Source organism: Solanum dulcamara, chromosome 5 (assembly GCF_947179165.1).
Source record: "Solanum dulcamara chromosome 5, daSolDulc1.2, whole genome shotgun sequence".
Lineage (NCBI taxonomy): Eukaryota > Viridiplantae > Streptophyta > Magnoliopsida > Solanales > Solanaceae > Solanum > Solanum dulcamara.
Window position 1 is genome coordinate 1,046,537 of NC_077241.1, and position 19,985 is coordinate 1,066,521.

Consider the following 19,985-nt stretch of genomic DNA (forward strand, 5'->3'; position numbering starts at 1 on the left):
GTATGCTATAAACATTTGTTGTAAAATATTTGTCAATAAAAACAGAATTAATAAAGGATATATTGATTAAACAATATTTTTTATTAATTTTTTTTAATGGAATTGAAAATAGTATAAAAATGTTTTTCTTTGACATTCACCTTTAGGTCCAAAAAATGTCATTTTCTTTAACGGAAAAATTGCATTTTAGACCCAATAAATGGATAAGGGGTATTTTTGTACTATTTTCAATAGTTCGAGGGCATTTTAGATCCTTTAAATAGAATTTTAATTAAATAATTTGAATAATTTTCTTAAACATGTAGCGGCCATCTAATGGTTACAATTTCATTATTTAAAATATATTATAAATTAATATTTATTTAATAGAATTTTAATTAAAATATTTGAGTATTTTTTTAAACACGTAGCGGTCATCTATTGGTTACAATTTAATTATTTAAAATTAATTATAAATTAAAATTTTAATTAAATAATGTGAGTAATTGTTTTAACCACGTAGTAGCCATCTATTGGTTACAATTTAATTATTTAAAATTAATTATAAATCAAAATTTATTTAATAGAATTTTAATTAAATTATTTTTTAAACACGTGGCGGCCATCTATTGGTTACAATTTAATTATTAATTATAAATCAAAATTTCTTTAACAAAATTTTAATTAAATATTTTTTTTAAAACACGTGGCGGCTATCTATTGGTTATAATTTAATAATTTAAAATTAATTATAAATCAAAATTTATTTAACAGAATTTTAATTACGGAAAAGAGCCTAAAATGCCCTCCAACTATTGGAAATAGTATAAAAATGTCATTCATCCATCTATTGGGCCTAAAATGCCCTTTTTCGTTAAAGAAAATGTCATTTTTGGACCTAAAGGTGGATGTCAAAGGCAATTTACGCCCAATAGATGGACGAAGGACATTTTTGTACTATTTTCAATAGTTCAAAGGTATTTTAGGCCCTTTTCCCTTTTTTTAAACGTCGTGTCACATCTTATCTTGACAATAAAAAAGAACAGAGGGAGTATTAATTAAAATTTTCTTAATAGTCACATCGGATTTAATGTTTGCTCGTATATTTCTCAATCTTACAATTAAAATATTAGACTATAATATAATTTTTTATTTATAATTTTTTTAGTCGTGGTTAACTCAAAAGATATCTGCTAGAGATACAGAGCAAAAATTTCAATTTTATGAATTCTAAAACGACAATTTTCTATGTTAATAATTGAGTTCTAAACTTGATACTTATACATATTTCATGAATTTTTTAAATGCAAAGACATGTTTAAATAAGTTATTAAATTCGACCAAACACATATCTGAACTTCTAGCTTCACACCTGATTTTCTTGATGGTAGACTGTGAAGTCCTTGCAAGAGAAATAAAAAGAGGCTCATTTATTAGATAGTTGTCGCATAAAAGGACATCAGGTGAAAATTTAACGTCGGCATCAACTTTGATGCTTGAATGAGAATAGTCTCCTTACCTCATATTCCTTGAGTGCAACTTTTTCTCGAACTTTACATGAACACAAAATATTTAGTGCATTGTACGAACAAGAAAAATGGCAAGCCTTTCATTGAATATTCCTCTTCAAGGGTGGCGTTATGTTTGGTGTGTCAGTTAGAAAGATTCAATCAATGTTCGTTCAATCAAGCAACATTCTTTTTTTTCTTTAACTTACTACTCATATATTTGAAAAATTCGCACAAAGTACCCCACGCCTTTATCACACCCGTTGAAGGTGAATATGTCAAGACAAATAACGAATTTGTGCAACATAACTTGTACAAGTGTCCAGAATTTAGGAGAAGATTTATCTTTAAATGATCAAAATAATGCCCGAGTCACAGCATCAAGGTCTGAGCCAAATTGAGCAAGGGCAACCACTTCGCGATATTGTGCCAATTCAATTTTGAACTACCACAGACTTGTTTCATAGTTTTCAACTTAGCATAGACTCAACATAACTGACAGATAAGCCGATGTTAATAGCAAGGGAGAAAGCTCATGGTGTAGTGGGAAACTGCCTTTATACCAATTTCATGTCAATCAGAAATGCTAAAGTTGTTTAATGTGAAGAGTATTACAAGAACCGTGAAATCAAGAAAGTCATCGAAGATAGGCATGATACATAGATAGACACTAACTTTGTCTCAACTGACAACACTCTAACTTTGAGTATTCACATCTAGACACCTCAAGTCGTTTCCACTGTATCTGTTGAACACTCCAACTTGCAAAATGATCATCTAGACACCTCCAAAGTTTATGTCCCACGGCAGTGTTAACTGTCCATGAGACACAGTAGAGACAAGTTGGAGTGTTTATTTGTTAGTTGAGACCAAGTTGAGGTGTCTAGATGTGTACTTTCTCAAAGTTGGAGTGCGTACTTGCCAGTTGAGGCTAAGTTTGAGTGTTTGTTTATGTATAATGCCTAAAAAATAATGGGAAGAGAGCTTGACAAACATATATAATACAAAATGTGAAATTTGTTTAGCTAATCTCAGATTGTGGAAGAACTGTATATATAGTAATTCATATTTCTCTTGTTACAAAGGTCCCCATGAAAAGACGGGCAGCTTTTCTAGCTCTAACCTGGGACGACATGTCTCATCGGGTGCTCTTCCAACAGGTCCGTTGATCTTCATCAATGCAAATATTGTTATACAGGACCTCTTGATAACAATCATCCTCTATAAACAATCATATTTTTTGTGAAACCGGTTTTCTGCTTGTGTTATTTATATTATATGTACCCTATAATAGCATTTCGCGATAGCAACCAAAAAAATATCGGGACAAAAATGATGTTGTTATAGAGAGGTTTGAATGTATAAGCATGCATTGGAAGACAGATGAAGAGCTAAGCTATTCTGAATGAGAGGTATGAGCTTTCCTCTGTATATGTGGGCTCATACCTGAAGTTTGACACTCTCGGTTTACTCTGGAGCATCGCGAACATGGATTTAATGGTGATGAACTTGGGGATTGATATCCGTATCCCTTTGAGGTGATTGCTGGTGATCTTGAATATGTCTTTGGGGTTCGTGTTGGAGAAGACATTGGCGATGAATGTATTCTATTAGCTCTAGCTGGTGAAGATCTTGGTGAGTCGTCGATCGGTTTCTCTGCACAAACAATTTAATATTATACTCATGTTTGGATTTCCTCAAACACTAACTATTCAACTGAGATAAAAACATCAGACTGACTGAGAATCAAGAGACAAAATAAGACCTACTCCCTCCGTTTCAATTTGTTTGTCTAACATTCCTTTTTAGTCTATTTCAAAAAGAATGTCTCGTCCCTTTTTGATCCATTCCACATATCTTTAGTTTAAGAACACAAAACTCAAAAGTCTTATTTACTTTCTTAAACTCTGTACTAAGTCAAAACCAAACAAACAAATTGAAACGGGGAGAGTCTTTTCTTATTTCTTCCTCTTTTTGTGTATGTTTGGGGGTGGGAGTGGTTAGTAGAAGAGCTAACCTGGTATAGTGCTAGTCTTTGTGCCCTGCACTTTGTTGCACAATGAATCTTTCTTGACTGCTGTCTTTTGATTGATGGGCTTGGATGCAATTTTTTCGTGATTCTCGTATGACATTGAATTCTGATTAGCTTCAGGAACTTTCTTCTCTACAATGTTGAATAACTTTTGGTTTATTCTCCTAGTCCTCAAACTTTTCCTTTGCATGTCCTCGCCATGAAGTGGTTTGGCATTGGCAGCTAATGACTTTTTCTGGTCTAAAGTCTTTGAACGCTGTAATTTCTCATCATCAGATGAATGTTTCTTCACATGAGCCTCGGAACTGATTAGTTTCTGATCATCTGATTCGTGTTTCTTTTCTTGAGTCTCAGAACTAGTCAATTTCTGATCATAAGATAAAATTTTCTTCTCTGAAGTCGGAGGAGATACTAAATTTTGCTCAGCTGATTTCTTCGTCTCTGTAGTCCGTGGAGATACTAAATTTGGCTCAGCTGATTTCTTCATCTCTGTAGTCCGTGGAGATACCAAATTTTGCTCAGCTGGTTTCATCTCCTCTGAAGTCGGAGTAGTTACTAAATTTTGTTCAGCTGATTTCATCTTCTCTAAAGTCCGAGGAGATGCTAAATTTTGCGCAGCTGCTACGTCTGATGAAGGTTTTTCATCACCTGCTTTTGGAGACATTGCCTTCTCTTGGTTGGCCAAAAATTTGAGTCTTTGGTTCTTGCTCATCGATGAGATGATCTTTTTCTCTAGTGTGTCAATGCGTGGTGACCTATTAACTATTGGTGATGATACTGCTCCTTTCCTGTCCGGACTATCAGCAAAGAAAAACGTTTCATCTGCTGCTGCCACAGACGAGAATCTCCTGTCCGGACTCTCAGAACCAACTGATGTTTGATCGAATAAGAAAAGCCTTCTATGTGGTATCTCGGAGATAGCTGACCTCTGATCAAACAATCTTGAATCTTTCCTGTCAATTATCTCGGAGCAAACTGACCTTCCATCACTCGGTGCAAGAAAGAGATCATCCATCGCAGACAATTGCCCGTCATCACTCAGCATTGATGTTCTCCTATGGACCGAAAAAACATCATTTGATGGATCCCAGTTCTTTCCAAAAATCTTCTCTTTCTCAATTAGTCGGTAAGCAAACATTTGAAAAGGAATCTGTGACACCGGGGTCAAACTCGTGCTCTCCTCTTCAGCAAACTTCTTCGAGTAGCTAGCCTCAATATCACAGTAGTCTACAAGTGGAGGGGCAGTTTCAGGTTGGCCATGTTCCGGATTTATGACAAGGACCTTCTTGATGTAACGTAAAATCCTGCATAGAGACGAGAAACGGGGACGAAGATTTGGATTTGTGTGCCAACATCTTCTTGTTAAGTTCACAAGGTATTTAGGTGAAGGATATGGGAAGAGAGGCCTCTCCCCTGCTCTGATATTCCGCACGACTTTCTCCCCTTTCAAATGTCCTTCATCAAACGGAACTTTCCCCGTTAAAATTTGGAAACAAATCATTCCGAAGCTATAGACATCAGCTTTCTCTGTGTACTTGTAGGCACACTTGCTTCCTGGTTTTTCTTGTTCAGCTAGAACTTCCGGGGCATACCATATGATGGAATCAGCTGCATTGTCGCTGGCTTTCTTGTAAGTACTTTTGATAGAAGTTAAACCGAACCCTTTGAGTTTTACGTGAAAATAACTCTCTGCTGAGGAATTCCTTGCTCTAAGAAGTACATGAGACGGGTTCAATTCTCCGTGATAAATCTTTCTTGAGTGCAGATACTCCATTCCTTTTGCAATCTGAAGCATAATATCAACTGCAGCAGACGTTGAAAAAGGCGGTCTCTTCCTCTGACCTGAATGGTCTTTTATGTACGTTGCAAGAGTATCGTTCATCAGCTCCATAACAAGGTACCCTTCTTTCCTCTCTTCATCATAGAAACCACAGTGATATTGCAGAATGTTGGGATGGGATAAAGAAAACACCAAAGAAATCTCATCATGTAACGGTTCAACCTCTCCGAAAAAGTTCCTCAGAGCAAAACTCTCCCCTAACCATTGTATCTCCTTAACATGTCCGCCCCACGACCCTAAACGTCTCTTCACATGATAATCGTTTGATCCGACTAAGATTGAACTAGGCAACAATATCTTGTTAATTGGTTCAACACCATCTAATTTCCTTAACAATAAGTCTCCAAGCCTTTGTTCATACTTCAACAAAGTTTCTGTTTTCTTTTGCTTTATCGTATCGATAAGCAACCATCTATCCTCTTTCCAACAACTCTCCAATCGGCTACATATTTCGCGAGTTACCAAATACTGCTTCCCAGACATCCACTGAAAAAACCTCGGATCAATCAATTCCCTATTGTATTTCCTCATTAACGCGGTTCTCCTCTTCTGCATTTCCTCCTCATCGAACCCCGAGATTTCTGCAGCAGTCTCAATAGCTTCAATAACAACAGGGAAGCAACACAGCAAGTTATGAATATGAAACTCAACACAATCTCTGTTCATATGGAGACTTATGGCTTTCCCCCATAAATCTTTAACATCCAAACAATATTTTACATACGATTCGCCTTCTTTAAAGATCCTATGAAGCTCTTTCATTGGCAGCTCAAGAGCATTCCACTTTATATTCCTCTCATTTAACCTTAAATTATGTTTGATTTCTTCAGAAATGGTATCAAAAGAATGAGCAAACATATCAAATAGAAAACAACATTGCCTTTGATTGATTTGGATATCATTTTTCAACACCATTAGAGCCTTCAAACTCCCAACTACTTCACCAATTTGCCTGAATTGATCCATCACCTTTTATGAGTTGCAAAAACTTCAATACAAGAAAGACCTACAATAGAAAAAAGGCCACAAAAATTAGATTAAGCCCAACTCTAAATTATGGGAGGCAAAGATTCAAATCCCAAAAGTGCTATAAAAAAAATTGTTTTAATAACCATGGTGTTCAGGCCGGTTAGGTTTTGTGGTCGTCGACTAATTCACATGGTACATGCTACCTCCTACCGGCACTAGAACAAGGTAACTCCGTCCATCAAATTCATACGGGATTTGACCAAAATTGCTTTATTTCCATTTGCCTACAACTTTGTTGGGCAAAGTCGCTCGATGTCTATACTGGTAAAAAGTAGAAGGTACCTGATGAAATAGTTGAGATGCACGCAAGTTGGCTTGGATACCACTGTTTTTTTGAAAACTTTAAAAAAAAACAAGGAATTCTACCATTACAATGCATGAAAGCATAGAACATTCAAGAAAAAGAAAAAAAAAATTAAGTTTCTCCCCCATAATTTATACTCTTTCTCTATTTTATCAAATATGAATATCAATATATTGAACATTAAATTAAAACTAGATAGAAAAAGCAAGAATTTGCATCAAATGAGGATCCATGATATCAATCTATAGATTATCATGAAATGAACATATCCCTAACAATATTTGCCAAAAAATAAGCCACTTACAAATTAAAATGGGGTTTGCACCTTTTTTAACAAGAGAAATACTGAATTTCTATTAGATTTTTTTAGAATAAAACCAATAAAAATTCAGCAAGAACCCGTTCTTGATCAGATCAAATCACCACCTTCTAGATAATAGATGATAATAACCTCCAGAAAAAAAATGCTAGAAAAAAACTAACCCCATCATTTGTGTATAATTAATGATAAAGGGGTTAGTTGAAACAAAACAAAAAAAGTTTTTTAGGCAAAACAAATGAGAAACTTGATCAAAATTTTTGGAAATTCTAATGATCAAAGTTGAAAGTATGAGGTTGGTAATAAAATTGACAAAAAAAAAGGTTGTAATTATTTGGTATTTTGCATTTCTTTTCTCAATTTTTTTGACCAACCTGAAAATTAATTTTGGAATGGCTTGATTCTTTTTGAATTCCATATTGTCATGGCCATTAAAACTTCCGTTATTTTTGGGGGTTGATTTGAATATTATACCGAAAATATTGGATAAAATATTTTTCAAATTATTCTACATTTTATAATAAAATAAATATGAATTTAAATAACTTCTAAATGTCTCTTTGACATTCGATAAAATTGAAACGATACATAGAAGATTAGTATGACTCCTGAGCAAGAATGACACACAAATCAAGAAATGATTCCAATAACTTTTACAGACTGACAGAACCATTCAATCAAGAAAAGGAAACAATACATGTTTTCTTTGTATTTTCAATATATTTTTTACACGTTTTTTAAGAAATACTTCATCCGTTTAAGTTTATTTGTCATGTTTTAATTTGATACAAAGTTTAAGAAAATAAAAAACTTTTAAATTTTGTAATTTTAAATTAAAGATATGTCAAATATATCAAAACGTCATTTTGTGATCTTAAACATGTCATGCGGAAAATTAGAATTAAAAATTGTCCCAAAAGAAGGGAGAAATTCTTTTTAAAACGTACTAAAAAGAAAAGTTTAGGAGAAACAAATTAAGTAGTGCATTTTTTTTATACTAGATACATACATCTTTGATACCAGATATATTGTTAAATATAGATACATAGGTAGAGGAGTGAGTGAAAGAACGAGAGAGGCAAGCGAGCGAGTCAATATATATTTTCGATACCAGATATATTTTGAAATACAGATACATGTGAACAAGAGATAAAGAGAGGCCAGTGAGAAAGTCAGTATATCTCAGATACATATGAATCATTGAATACAATACCTCTAAAATAAATTATACCTAATTTAATTCGTGTGTATTTGAAATACATATATTCAACAAAAAAAAGTAATATAAAAAATAATTTTTTAAATTAATATGATACACGTAATTAAAATTTAAACTAAGTGAAATTGGTGTGGTTCGTTTTTCATTTGTCCAACCCGACCATTATAATTCTAAAGCCCAAAAAAGCTAAGCCGAACCGAATCAAAGCCAAAATCGATCTGAATGTAATAATCAAGAAGGAAACTGTTGTTGTTGTGAGATTTAAAAGGAAGCTTTTCTCAGTTTTCTCTCTATAATCTCTCTGCGTCCGGCACTCTTTCGAGATCTTCGTCGGAGGCTGTTCGCAGAGAGAATAAGAAGAGAGAAATTGATTGAAAGAGAGAGAGAGAGATAGCAACAAAAATGGCGGTGAGATCTGGAAAGTTGCTGTTTGGTTTCGTTGTAGCATTTGCTCTGGTTTTCGCGATCGTTTTTCCGGCCGTTCAGGCACAAGAGGGTTTAGCTCCGGCACCTTCTCCGGCCAGCGACGGTAAGCTTTAATTTTTTTTTTCATTTTCATTTTATTTATTTTTATTCTTTATTAAGGTGAGGATTTATGATTCAAAAGCAATTAATGGGTTGTAATGTGTATGTTTCGAATTTAAGATAGCTTTTATGCCGGATGGTAGCCTTTTGTTTGATTCATGACATGGATTGCTTTGATTTGTTTGTTTGAATAATTTGGACCCAAAAATAATCTACCAATACCCAAAGAAAAGTTATGTTTATTTTTTTTAGAAAAATAATTTATATATAGATGATATCAATAGGTTGGATTAAAGTTTAGTCATGTTAGAAAGGGAGTCTTGGTGTAGCTAGTAAAGTTGTTGGTTAGGTGTTCGAGACGTGGAAATAATCTCTTGTAGAAATGTAATGCAGGGTAAGTGCACCGGGCTGCCCCTTTGTTAGTAATTAGTATGTTTATAGTTGATGTTTTCATCATAGCTTTCTGCTCTTATATTTCGTGAACTTGTTTTGAAAAACACTTTTCTTGAGCCGAAGGTCTATAGAAAACAATGTCAACCTCTTGCCCCACAAAGGTAGTTCGGTCGGCCTATAATCACCCTCCTTAGACCCCACTTATGGGATCACACTGAGTTTGTTGTTGTTGTTAGTACGTTTACATTAGATTCAATCGGTGGCGGAGTGGGGATTCAAAAACGATCTCAAGAAAAGGCTGTACTTGGGATTTAAACGTGTATTTCTCTTATGTTAAGGTGGATTAGAAATTCTATCTATGTATAAAAAGTTCATCTTCATGACTTTTTGATATTGAATCCCCTTGTTTGCATGTGGCTCTACTGCTAGGTCCAATGTTTGTTAGGAATCTTTTAATCTTAACGCTAGGGAAATTGCTCTTATTTGTAATATTGAATTAGAATGGGTATGAATGGAGCAATACGAACAGTAAGGATCCATATAAATGACTCTAACTTGTTTGTGATTAACGTTTAGTTAGTTGTTGGAAGCTCTGTGTGTGTGAACTGTGAAGACGATAGGTGAAGGTGAATCCAATGCTTGGATGCCGGAGTTTATTACTCAAATGGTCACTTGCTCAACTGAGTTTCTAGTTTTCTGTTTGTTTGCATTTAGAATCTGTCCGTTCCTTGGTGTGATTTTGATTATGGTCATGGATAGATCTCGGTATGCAATAGCTTTGTGATGTGAATATATTAGCCTTATTTCTACTTCAGCATCAACTTTGTTAGCTAAGTAATTTATCCTCGCCCATCTTTAGCTGCCCATTAGGAGAGGATTATGTTGTACCTATGCGATATTTTACAAACCATTTTCATTATTTTCTATATCTAACTTAAATTTGAAAGTTTGGATGGGATCTAGAAGTAAGATAACAATTCATATCTATTGTTGAGATTCTAAGTTCTATCTAATGAGTAATTATCTTCTTTGGATGGTAAGGAAATATCAAATCCCATGAATTCTTTTGCAATTTTTTCCTCATTGAAATAGATAGCATTATTTATCTATTTCTATCCAAGTTTTGGTTTGTGTCCAACATATATGTTGGTATTTGTTCACCCTATTAGTGTGCATTAAAAGGTGTCAACTTACACCTATGTTGTTTGGACTCTCTAAGAATGTTTCCGCACCTGTATTGCATCCTAAATAGTGCATTATTTTTGGAGTACCCGACACATATCCAGTGATATTTTTGAAGAGATTGAGCAACATAGATTTACACCGGTTCGTACAATATAACTGATGCAAAATACAAATATCTTCTTACAGTACTACTTATGGTTTCACGTGAGTTAGTAGTTTTTGCCTCCGACTCCTTATAAGTATTACAGTGTATATTAATTTGAGGCCGTTATAAAATCTCATAAGTTTCAAATTCTGAATCCGGCTCTGCTTACGAAAGTATTTTAATTGCTGTGTTGTAATTGTTATGCAGGTACAACAATTGACCAGGGGATTGCTTGTGTATTATTGTTGTTGGCCTTGGCAGTGACATACCTTGTTCATGCTGCTGATGTTCCTTTTTAATTAGCTTCTAAAAATAATGGATTTATTGAACATCATTGGTGTTGTGAGTGCCTAGGTTTATGGAAATTTTTACAAGGTTTTTCTTGAAAATGTATTGTTATTATACCTAGGACGCTTATATTTAGGAACAATTTAACTTTGCCAAGCAAATCTTTTTTGAGGTTTCAACAATATTTATATAACTCATGGTTAAGCTTTTTATTATTCTTCTCACTATCCTATTAAGTTGTATGGATAAAATTATCCAATGTTATAAAATAAACTTAACTTGGCAAATTAATAAGAAGGAAAGACAAAAAAAAATCGTAAGAGAAAGAGAGAGAGTTGAGAGAATTGAGTGAGTGCTTTCATTTCATAAATTTAGTGCTTTTTTATAGGCAAATTTTGAAGAAAAAAACAGCGAGCTACAGTGCAAAGCACGTGAGTCTACAGTGAAAATATTATTCATATGCAGTGAAAGTGGGTCCCATAGACATTCACTTTTGACTACTTTTACAAGATTATAACATGCACACATGAAACTATCTTAATGATGTATCTATTAGGACCATAAAATATCTAAATAATCCACTAGGTGGATGAATAGGTATACATGCATCCTCATGTATACGTCTAAAAAGCCAGGAGATTCGATGCTAACCTTCAGGGTTGATGGTTTAGCAATTAATTTGCCTTTATAACAAGCAGCACATGAAAATTCATCATTCGTAAGAATCTTCAGGTTCTTTAACGGATGTCTAGTTGAATTTTCAAGAATTTGTCTCATCATTATTGATTCAGGATGACATATTCAATCATGCCATAGCACAAATGTATTTAGATCAACAAACTTCTGATTTACGATCAAATGTGCTTCAATTGCACTAATTTCTGCATAATATAGGCCAGACAACAAAGTTGGTAATTTTTTCAAAATATATTTCTGGCCTGAGACACTCTTGGTTATACCAAGATATTCAGTATTCATTTCATTTAGTTTCTCAACATGATATTCATTTCTACGGATATTTTCAAGACTTAAAAAGTTTCTTGGGATTTAGAAGAGAATAGTGCATCTTCTATAACAATCGTTGTCCCCTTAGGCAGAAATATAATAGCTTTTTCGGAGCCTTCAATAATTTTTGAATTATCAGAAATTGTAGTAACATTTGCTTTTCTTCTAAGCAAGTAGGAAAAATATTTCTCGTCTTTAAAAATGGCATGAGTCGTTCCACTATCAATTACACAAATATTTTTGTGATTGATTATTGATCCAAACAAAATTTGAGGCATATGCATATTTTTCTTCAAAAAGAAATAAGGTAAACGTTATAATTAAAATATGACTCATTATACAAATTTTATTTATTTACATGAATTAGAAAGATATTAACATATTATTTAGTACAAATACATGAAAGAAATTTATTTAAATATTATCAGGCTTATCAATATTCATATTTCCTTCTGAAAAATTGAAGAAATCAGCTACATCCAGATGTATAGACTCAATATTATCTTCAAAGATAAAGTTTGTCTCTGGATTATTTTTTGCTCTCTTCAAGAATGTCTGATATAGCTGAATCAGACGTTTTGATGACCGGCAGGTCCGTGACCAGTGCCCCATACATCCACATCTATGACATATACTTTCTTAATTCTTCGTTAGTATAGCTTCTTGCTTTTCACTCTTATTTTTATATTGCTGATCATTTCTCGGTGCCAGCCGAGCATCATGATTATAATTTTTTTTTCGACCATGACCACGACTAGGGCCATGACCTTTTCTCATTGGTTATAGTTTGTTTGATTCCATTCAGGGAGTGGTAAAGAACCAACTGATCCACTATTATGATTTTTCATTAACAATTCATTATGGCGTTCAATAATAAAAAGGTGAGAAAGTAATTCAGAATATTTTTTAAAATCCTTTTCGCGATATTGCTGCTGCATGAACATATTCGCGGGTGAAAATGTGGAATATGTTTTTTCAAGTTTGTCTTGCTTAGTGATTTCTTCTATGCATAAATTTAACTGTGCTATAATTTTAAACAAGACAGAATTATATTCAGTTATATTTTTAAAATCCATTAATCTCAAATTGAGTCAATCATGACGTGCCTGTGGAAAGATGACCAACTTCAGGTGGTCATGTCTTTCTTTTACATTCTTCCACAGTTTAAGGGGTCTTTCAATGTGAGGTACTGCAATTTTAACCCCTCGTCAAGATGGTGAGGGAGAAATATCATGACTTTTGCACGGTCTTGACTAGATACCATATTGTCATCTTTGATGGTGTCTGTCAAACCATCGATTCTAGGTGTATTTCGACATCTAGTGTCCATGATGAGTAGCTTTTTTCAGATATATCAAGAACAACAAATTCAAGTTTAAAGATATTCGACATTTTAAGAAAATAAAATTCTTACCCTTTTGTTACCTTTTTAAAATAGTTCGAAGTGATGAAGGCTTATGCTAATAACGTGTTATAAAATAAACTTTAACTTAGCAAATTAATAACAAGGAAAGACAGAAAAAGAAATCGTAAGAGAAAGAGAGAGAGCTGAGAGAATTGATTGAGTGCTTCATTTCATAAATTCAGTGCCTTTTTATAGGCAAATTTTGAAGAAAAAAGGCGAGCTACAATGCGAAACACGTGAGTCTACAGTGAAAATACTATTCGCTATAGTGAAAGAGTGTCCCATGAACATCCACTTTTGACTACTTTTACAACATTCAATATTTTATGAAATTAATCGAGAGGCACGCAAGTACAAGCAGGAACACATACCACGTTTAAGTGTACGTGAAGATAGCACAAGAAATGGCATACTTTAGATGAGTAGACAGATTGGAACATTCAAAAATTAGCAAGATATATATTCTTAGCGTAATTGCAAGATCATTTGGCTGAAAAAGAAATTAGCTAAAGTTAGAACATAAACTATAAAATATTACTTTGTTCATTTCAATTTGTTCCGTTAAATTATTATTTTTTTAATATTTATAACTTTTTTACTTTTAATATTCCCTTTAACCTTTATTAGTGCCCTTTATATGAATGACATGACATGGTAATCCATGATATGCTAATTAAAAATTAGTCTAGTGCACATAAGTTGATTCAAACATCACAGTATTAAAAAACGAAGAGAAAAGGATGTATTAGATGACAACCTAGTGAGCATCGAATCATCCTAGGATTAGAATTTGGACTTAGCTTAGATTCCTGTCTGGATATTTAACCGGAAAAGTACTCCTTCCGTCTCAAAGTAAGTATCACCTTAGCAAAAATCGCATCCATTAAGAAATTAGTTGCCAAGGGTCAAATGTCTAATAATTTGAACCCATCCATAGGATTTAAAAGCCATTAAAGGTTTACAAACACAGCAAATTCAATGTTTCACAGCCAAGGCACAATTCAACCTTTCCTCGAGTCGATTATACATGAAGAAACAAACACTTCTTAATATATCATAGACAATGACCACAAACTCAGAGGGAAAGGAGCCCCCTCCGGACACGGGTCTAAGTAGTAACTAACCCATTGCATACTTTTGGGTCCAGCTTCGAGCAGTTGCTTCGTACTTGCTTTTATCAGTCTTGTACATATGAGCAATCTCGGGCACCAAAGGATCATCAGGATTAGGGTCTGTTAGCAGAGAACAGATCGACAGCAACACCTGCAAGTAATAGATAACAAAATAAGCCACCACCATACACCCACCCACCATAATCTGCACTGTGATAGATCAATTTATGGTTAATGCACTTGAAATGAACAAGGTATGATTTGATCCATCCACATGTTTCCCTCTTTTAGTTTTCTCGAGAACAACTTAAACTGGGAACAGAGAACTACTGGTATTCAGTTTCTTAAATTACACTCTCAACGGAAGGAAAATATTACTGCATTCCTTAAATATTAAACGAATGGGGGGAGAACTAGATAAATAGCAATACTGATAAAGAGTACATTCACGTTCTTAGTTCATTTTATCCAATTGGGCAGAGAGTAATAGCCCTTGAAACTTTGAAATGTATAAAAGCAAAATAAAAAGATCAACATATGTGTCTGAACTATATCAGAAATAACCTTGGAAATCGTAAGTGCCGGGCTCCATTGTTCCTTCAGAATGTCGAGGCAAATGCTGCCATTGCTGTTGATGTTTGGGTGAAAAACCTTTGTCCTAAAAGCTACCTGCATATTGTTCCACGAATGATGAGTGAAATTTTCACAGGGAAAAGAGTAAAGAAAAGAAAATGCTATACACACTGGAGACAGCCAATACTTATGTACTTTAGCAAATGAATCTAAGAGCACGCCAAGTCAATTCTAAGAAAATACATGAAGAAAGTCAATCCATTGTTGGATTCTGTATGGAATAAAACAAAACTATTCACTAGGATACCAGCAAGAAAAATAGACTTTCTGTCTCCCCTCTAGTTAAGGGTTCAACATAGTACTCATGAGGGGAATGTTTTAGATGAGATTAACAAGATGCATGTTCTCAAACCTGAGGAACTGAAAGCAATTGTCTATACGATTCATGCACCAACACTCTGAAGTATAGAGAATTCCAAGATCTCACAATATAGCTAGTTACCAACATGAACTCAACCAAAAGGGAAATCCAAGTCATCCTTCTTAGTCTTTTGTGATGATGATGGTGTCAAGACCAACCTGTGCACACACTTCCACTAATCAATCGAGCAGCCTGCAACTAGCACACAAACACAATGCCAAGTAAACCTGCCTACCAAGGTTGGAGCAGATTGGCTCATACAGAATGGTTTACAAGGATTTAAACCTAGGATCTCCCAATTGTTACACCTAAGCATCAAGAACTCACCAATCTCTTTGGGCCAAATCCAAGTCATTCTTCTTAAATTGAAAAACATGATGTAATCGTTCTCACAAACAGTTCATGACTTCAGCAGATTCCACACAAGCAAAGCAAGGGTAAAGACAATTGGAAAGCCACTCGACTAAATAATCAAGCCAGCAACCAAACTCTTTCTTGTCACTAATACAGGAAGTAGTGCATACTTCAGCAGCTTTTGAGTAAATTATATCGAATCTGTGTCTCAAAACTTCCGCAAGTCCTGGAGTACAGGTTCTCAATAAGGACACAAGACAACTCACAGGCAGCTATACCATCACCACCGTGTTAGCAAAATGCAGATATTCAGAAAAAAGTCGAGCTTTCTTGATAAAAGTTTAATTGACCAGTCTATACAGATTTTACAATCAACCAATTAACTTAAATTTAAGGCATGACTAATACCAATAAATTTGAGCTTTATTAGAAGGCCCATTCACACATTTGTTCTGTATTGATATAGTGGAAGAAATCAGCTCTCTCCCTAGCATATGATCTCTAACATCTGTACTTGGTTTAAAATATTGTTGTGAACAAAGACCTTACAACCAATTGACATATTTTATTGCAAGTCTGAAAACAATAGCATGGTTGATACTGAGAAAAGATCCCAGCAAGATTTAGGAGTTGTGCATTGATAAGCAAGCAAACGACTTATCAGGTGAGTCATCGAGAAATGTATGTAACCTCACATAATGTAGATGGGATACCTTTGGAGGCTTAAATGGATAATCTGGTGGAAAATGAATGGTCACAAGAAACACTCCGCCAGCATAAGGACTGTCCGATGGACCCATCAGTGTCGCTTGCCAGTGAAACATATCTTCAGCAACTGGGCCTGATACAAGCAACATCACAATAATCAGAGAACAACACCCCCCACGGATATCTTTAAAAGGATTCACAAAACTACTTCCCTAATACAAACAGCAAAAGAAAAAAGCAGAAAGACTCAAATAGCTTTCTAGATGCAGATTGTAAACACGTTACAAGAATAAACACAGACATCGTATGCACAAGCCACCTTAGCTACATGCAGGTCTTTCAAAATTATGCATCATGTGCAATTTGTAACCTTACAATGTATCATTTGATACTAAACACCGGAAAAGCAATCATCTGGCCTTCTCTTATTATTGTTCCTCCTGCATTTAGCTTCATTAGGTGCGAGGGGAGCAAAGTTATATTACAGTAAAGAACGCAAGGACACAACCTCCAAAAAAAACATCATTGAACCAAGAATGTCATGACCTCCACAAGTAACATGATGTAACACTTCCAAATGTAAAACAGATGAACGGGAAACATAAAAGTCTCATCTCAATGCCACAACCTAATTCCTCCCCAACCTTCAGAAGACTAGAGAATTCTTTCTTCTATGAGGCAGAAGCCTAGATGCGGGTTTAGGACGAACCCAGGACCTTCTGCTCAAACAGTGTACACATTAAATTTACAACCCCGGTATGAGCATTTGACATCATCATTCTAAAATCTACAAACCATAAATTTGAAATCATGCCTCCATCTCTGCTTATCCTCATACACAAGGCACATCATCTCAGACTTTGGGAAGTCATATTGACAGATGAAAATTCAACATTTCAAGCCAATTTAAAAAACAATATGAAAACCTTTTAGTTCTGGTTTCATTCTTTTCTTCTTTTTCCCCTTGGTTATCTCATCCACTCACTTGTTTACAGCAAGCATAAATGCATGATAAACTTTTTCTCACCAAACCAGACTTAGTTAATACATCAATTATAACTAAGTGCTTCTTCAGAAAGCTTTTTTTTGGGTACAAAAGACAGTTTTTTTTCATTAACAGTATTCTCACACAACCTTACTCGACAAAACATCAGCCAATTTTGGAAAAAAAAGGAAAGAATAATCATCAAAAAATCATAACAACAATAATATACCCAGTCTAATCCCACAAGTGGAATGGGTCGTGAGAATAGACTGTATGCAGACCTTACCCTGCCTAAAGGTAGATACCTTACCCCTACCTTGAAAGGTAGAGTTGTTTCCGTTATACCCTCAGTTCAAAAAACATTTTTTTTGATAACCCAAACCAAAAAACTAATCATTACAACAACAACATACGAAGTGTAACCCAACAAGTGGGGTGGGGTCCGAAGAGGATAGAGCATATGCAAACCTTACCCCTGCCTTGTGAACAAGGTAGGGATTTTATTTCTGATATACCCTCAGCTCAAGAAACAATCTTTTCGATAACCCCAAACCAAAAAATAACCATCCAAACATAAAAACTACATAACTCAAAAAAAAAGGAACAAAAAGATTTATAGATGGTACCAGCACTGCAAGAGGTAGGAGGATCTTTCTGGAGATCCTTGAGCTCTTTCAAAATCCTCTTGGATGCCATTTCCGTACACAAAATCCCTAATCACAACAACAACAACAAAACCCTAAATCAGCTTAAGTAGATAACAAAGATTTTTACATGTATAGCAACACATATACACAAATATATATACATATATACAAAAAAAATCGGAATTGAAAGATGAAAAGAGAATTGTTTCATACCTCAGAAATCCTCCTACTCAGTTTTGATTATTTTTTTTCTGGAAATGGTAGAGTTTTTAGGTGAAAGAAGAAAGACGGTATTTATAGGCACAAAAAGCAAGAAAATTTTAGGTACAGTGAACTCGTTTGGTAACTTTTTTTATGTTCATTTACAACCCTATTATTATGTAAATGTTGCATTTTGATCCCTTTTGAACTTGTATTCATGCTTTTTTGTGAGTACAAAATTTTTGGGTTCAAGGTTTATGAATTCGGAAGTTTATTATATATGTACATATTTGTATATTCTTGTAAATATATAAGGTTTTAATCAAAATAATTGAATTCTATCGAATTGACACCTCATACTAGCTACACAATTCAAATTATATGCATTTAGCACAAATAATATGAAATTTGAAATGAACATATGATAAAAATATATATGTATTTCCTTTTGATGGTAAATGTCAAAAGATATGTTCAAAATACATATGTATTTCCTTTTGAAGGTAAATGTCAAAAGGATGAGGACGAGGGTAAGGAGGGGTGAGTGGGTTAAAGGAGCGTCTAAACTGAGAGTAGGTTCTTGGAACACTAGGACGTTAAGTCGTTAACAAAAAAATCCATAGAGCTAGTTAAGATTATAAAGAAGAGGAAGATTAATATAGCATGTGTCCAAGAGACTAGATGGGTAGGTTCTAAAGCTAAGAAAGTAGACGGGTATAAGTTTTGGTTCTCTGGTAGATCAAAGTATAGAAATGGGGTAGACATTTAGTACATAGTGATTTAAAGGATCAGGTGGTAGAGGTTAGGAGAGTCATTGATAGGATGATGTCGATTAAGGTGGTCATTGAAGGAATCACGTTGAACATTATTAGTGCTTATGTGCCGCAAACGGGCTTAGGCGAGGAGGTTAAGAGGTGCTTTTGGGAGGATTTGGACGAATTAGTTGGAGGCATACCGCCTATTGAGAAGCTTTTCGTGGGAAGGGATTTCAATGGGCACATTGGGTCTATTTCGGGAGGGTATGATGATGTGCATAGAGGCTTTGACTTCGGGGACAGAAATGGAGGTGGAGTCTCACTTTTGGATTTCGCAAGAGCTTTTGGGCTGGTGCTAGCCAATTTGAGTTTTCCAAAGAAGGAGGACCATTTGGTAACCTTTCGTAGTTCGGTGGTTAAAACCCAAATATATTTTCTACTCTCTAGGAAGGATGATAAAAGACTGTGCAAAGACTGTAAGTTCATTCCAATCGACAACTTTAAAACCCGACATAAGCTCTTGGTGATGGATTTAGGAATCAAGATGACGCGAAAGAAGAGGGTCAGGGATGACCGACCTAGGATCAGATCGGGGAGTTTGACTACGGCTAGTGCCCTAAAGATAGAAGAGAAATTGAAGGATATGGGGGCCTAGGATAGTAGTGGGGATGCGAATAGTATGTGGGATAGGACGACTAGTTGTATTAGGGCTGTAGAAAGGGAAGTGTTGAGAGTCTCGACATGTAGTCATAATCGGCATCGAGGGGACTGGTGGTGGAATGGAGAAGTGCAAGGGAAAGTGGAAGCAAAGAAGATGGCGTATGCGAAGTTGATAGAAAGTACGGATGAGGTGGAGAAGTGGACGAATAGGGAACTTTATAAGATAGCAAGGAAGGAGGAGAAGTCGGCGGTTTCGACGGCAAAAACGGCAGTTTTTGAACGTCTTTATGCTGAACTAGAAGAAAAAGGCAGGGATAGAAAATTGTTCAGGCTAGCCAGGGCGCGGGAAAGAAGGGCACGCGATATGGACCAAGTGAAGTGCATTAAGGATGA

General features: G+C 34.9%; 2 protein-coding genes and 1 non-coding gene across 3 annotated transcripts; 1 reads left to right on the forward strand and 2 right to left on the reverse strand.

The window, feature by feature from the left end:
• Window positions 1-2,883: 2,883 nt before the first annotated feature.
• On the reverse strand, window positions 2,884-6,325 carry LOC129888296 (uncharacterized). Its single transcript, XM_055963301.1, has 2 exons — window positions 3,505-6,325; window positions 2,884-3,143 (listed from the first exon to the last, which is right to left on the reverse strand). The coding sequence occupies exons 1-2, from the start codon at window positions 6,323-6,325 to the stop codon at window positions 2,884-2,886; spliced, it is 3,081 nt and encodes a 1,026-aa protein (XP_055819276.1).
• A 1,240-nt stretch (window positions 6,326-7,565) lies between these two features.
• On the forward strand, window positions 7,566-7,665 carry LOC129890882 (U6 spliceosomal RNA). Its single transcript, XR_008767072.1, has one exon. It is a non-coding gene; the product is annotated as a U6 spliceosomal RNA (small nuclear RNA).
• Window positions 7,666-14,071: 6,406 nt separating this feature from the next.
• LOC129888667 (ubiquitin-conjugating enzyme E2 10) lies at window positions 14,072-18,299 on the reverse strand. The gene is made up of 5 exons (XM_055963619.1): window positions 18,190-18,299; window positions 17,956-18,042; window positions 16,350-16,477; window positions 14,853-14,957; window positions 14,072-14,439 (listed from the first exon to the last, which is right to left on the reverse strand). The coding sequence occupies exons 2-5, from the start codon at window positions 18,023-18,025 to the stop codon at window positions 14,296-14,298; spliced, it is 447 nt and encodes a 148-aa protein (XP_055819594.1). The 5' UTR covers window positions 18,026-18,042; window positions 18,190-18,299; the 3' UTR covers window positions 14,072-14,295.
• Between the last annotated feature and the right edge of the window lie 1,686 nt (window positions 18,300-19,985).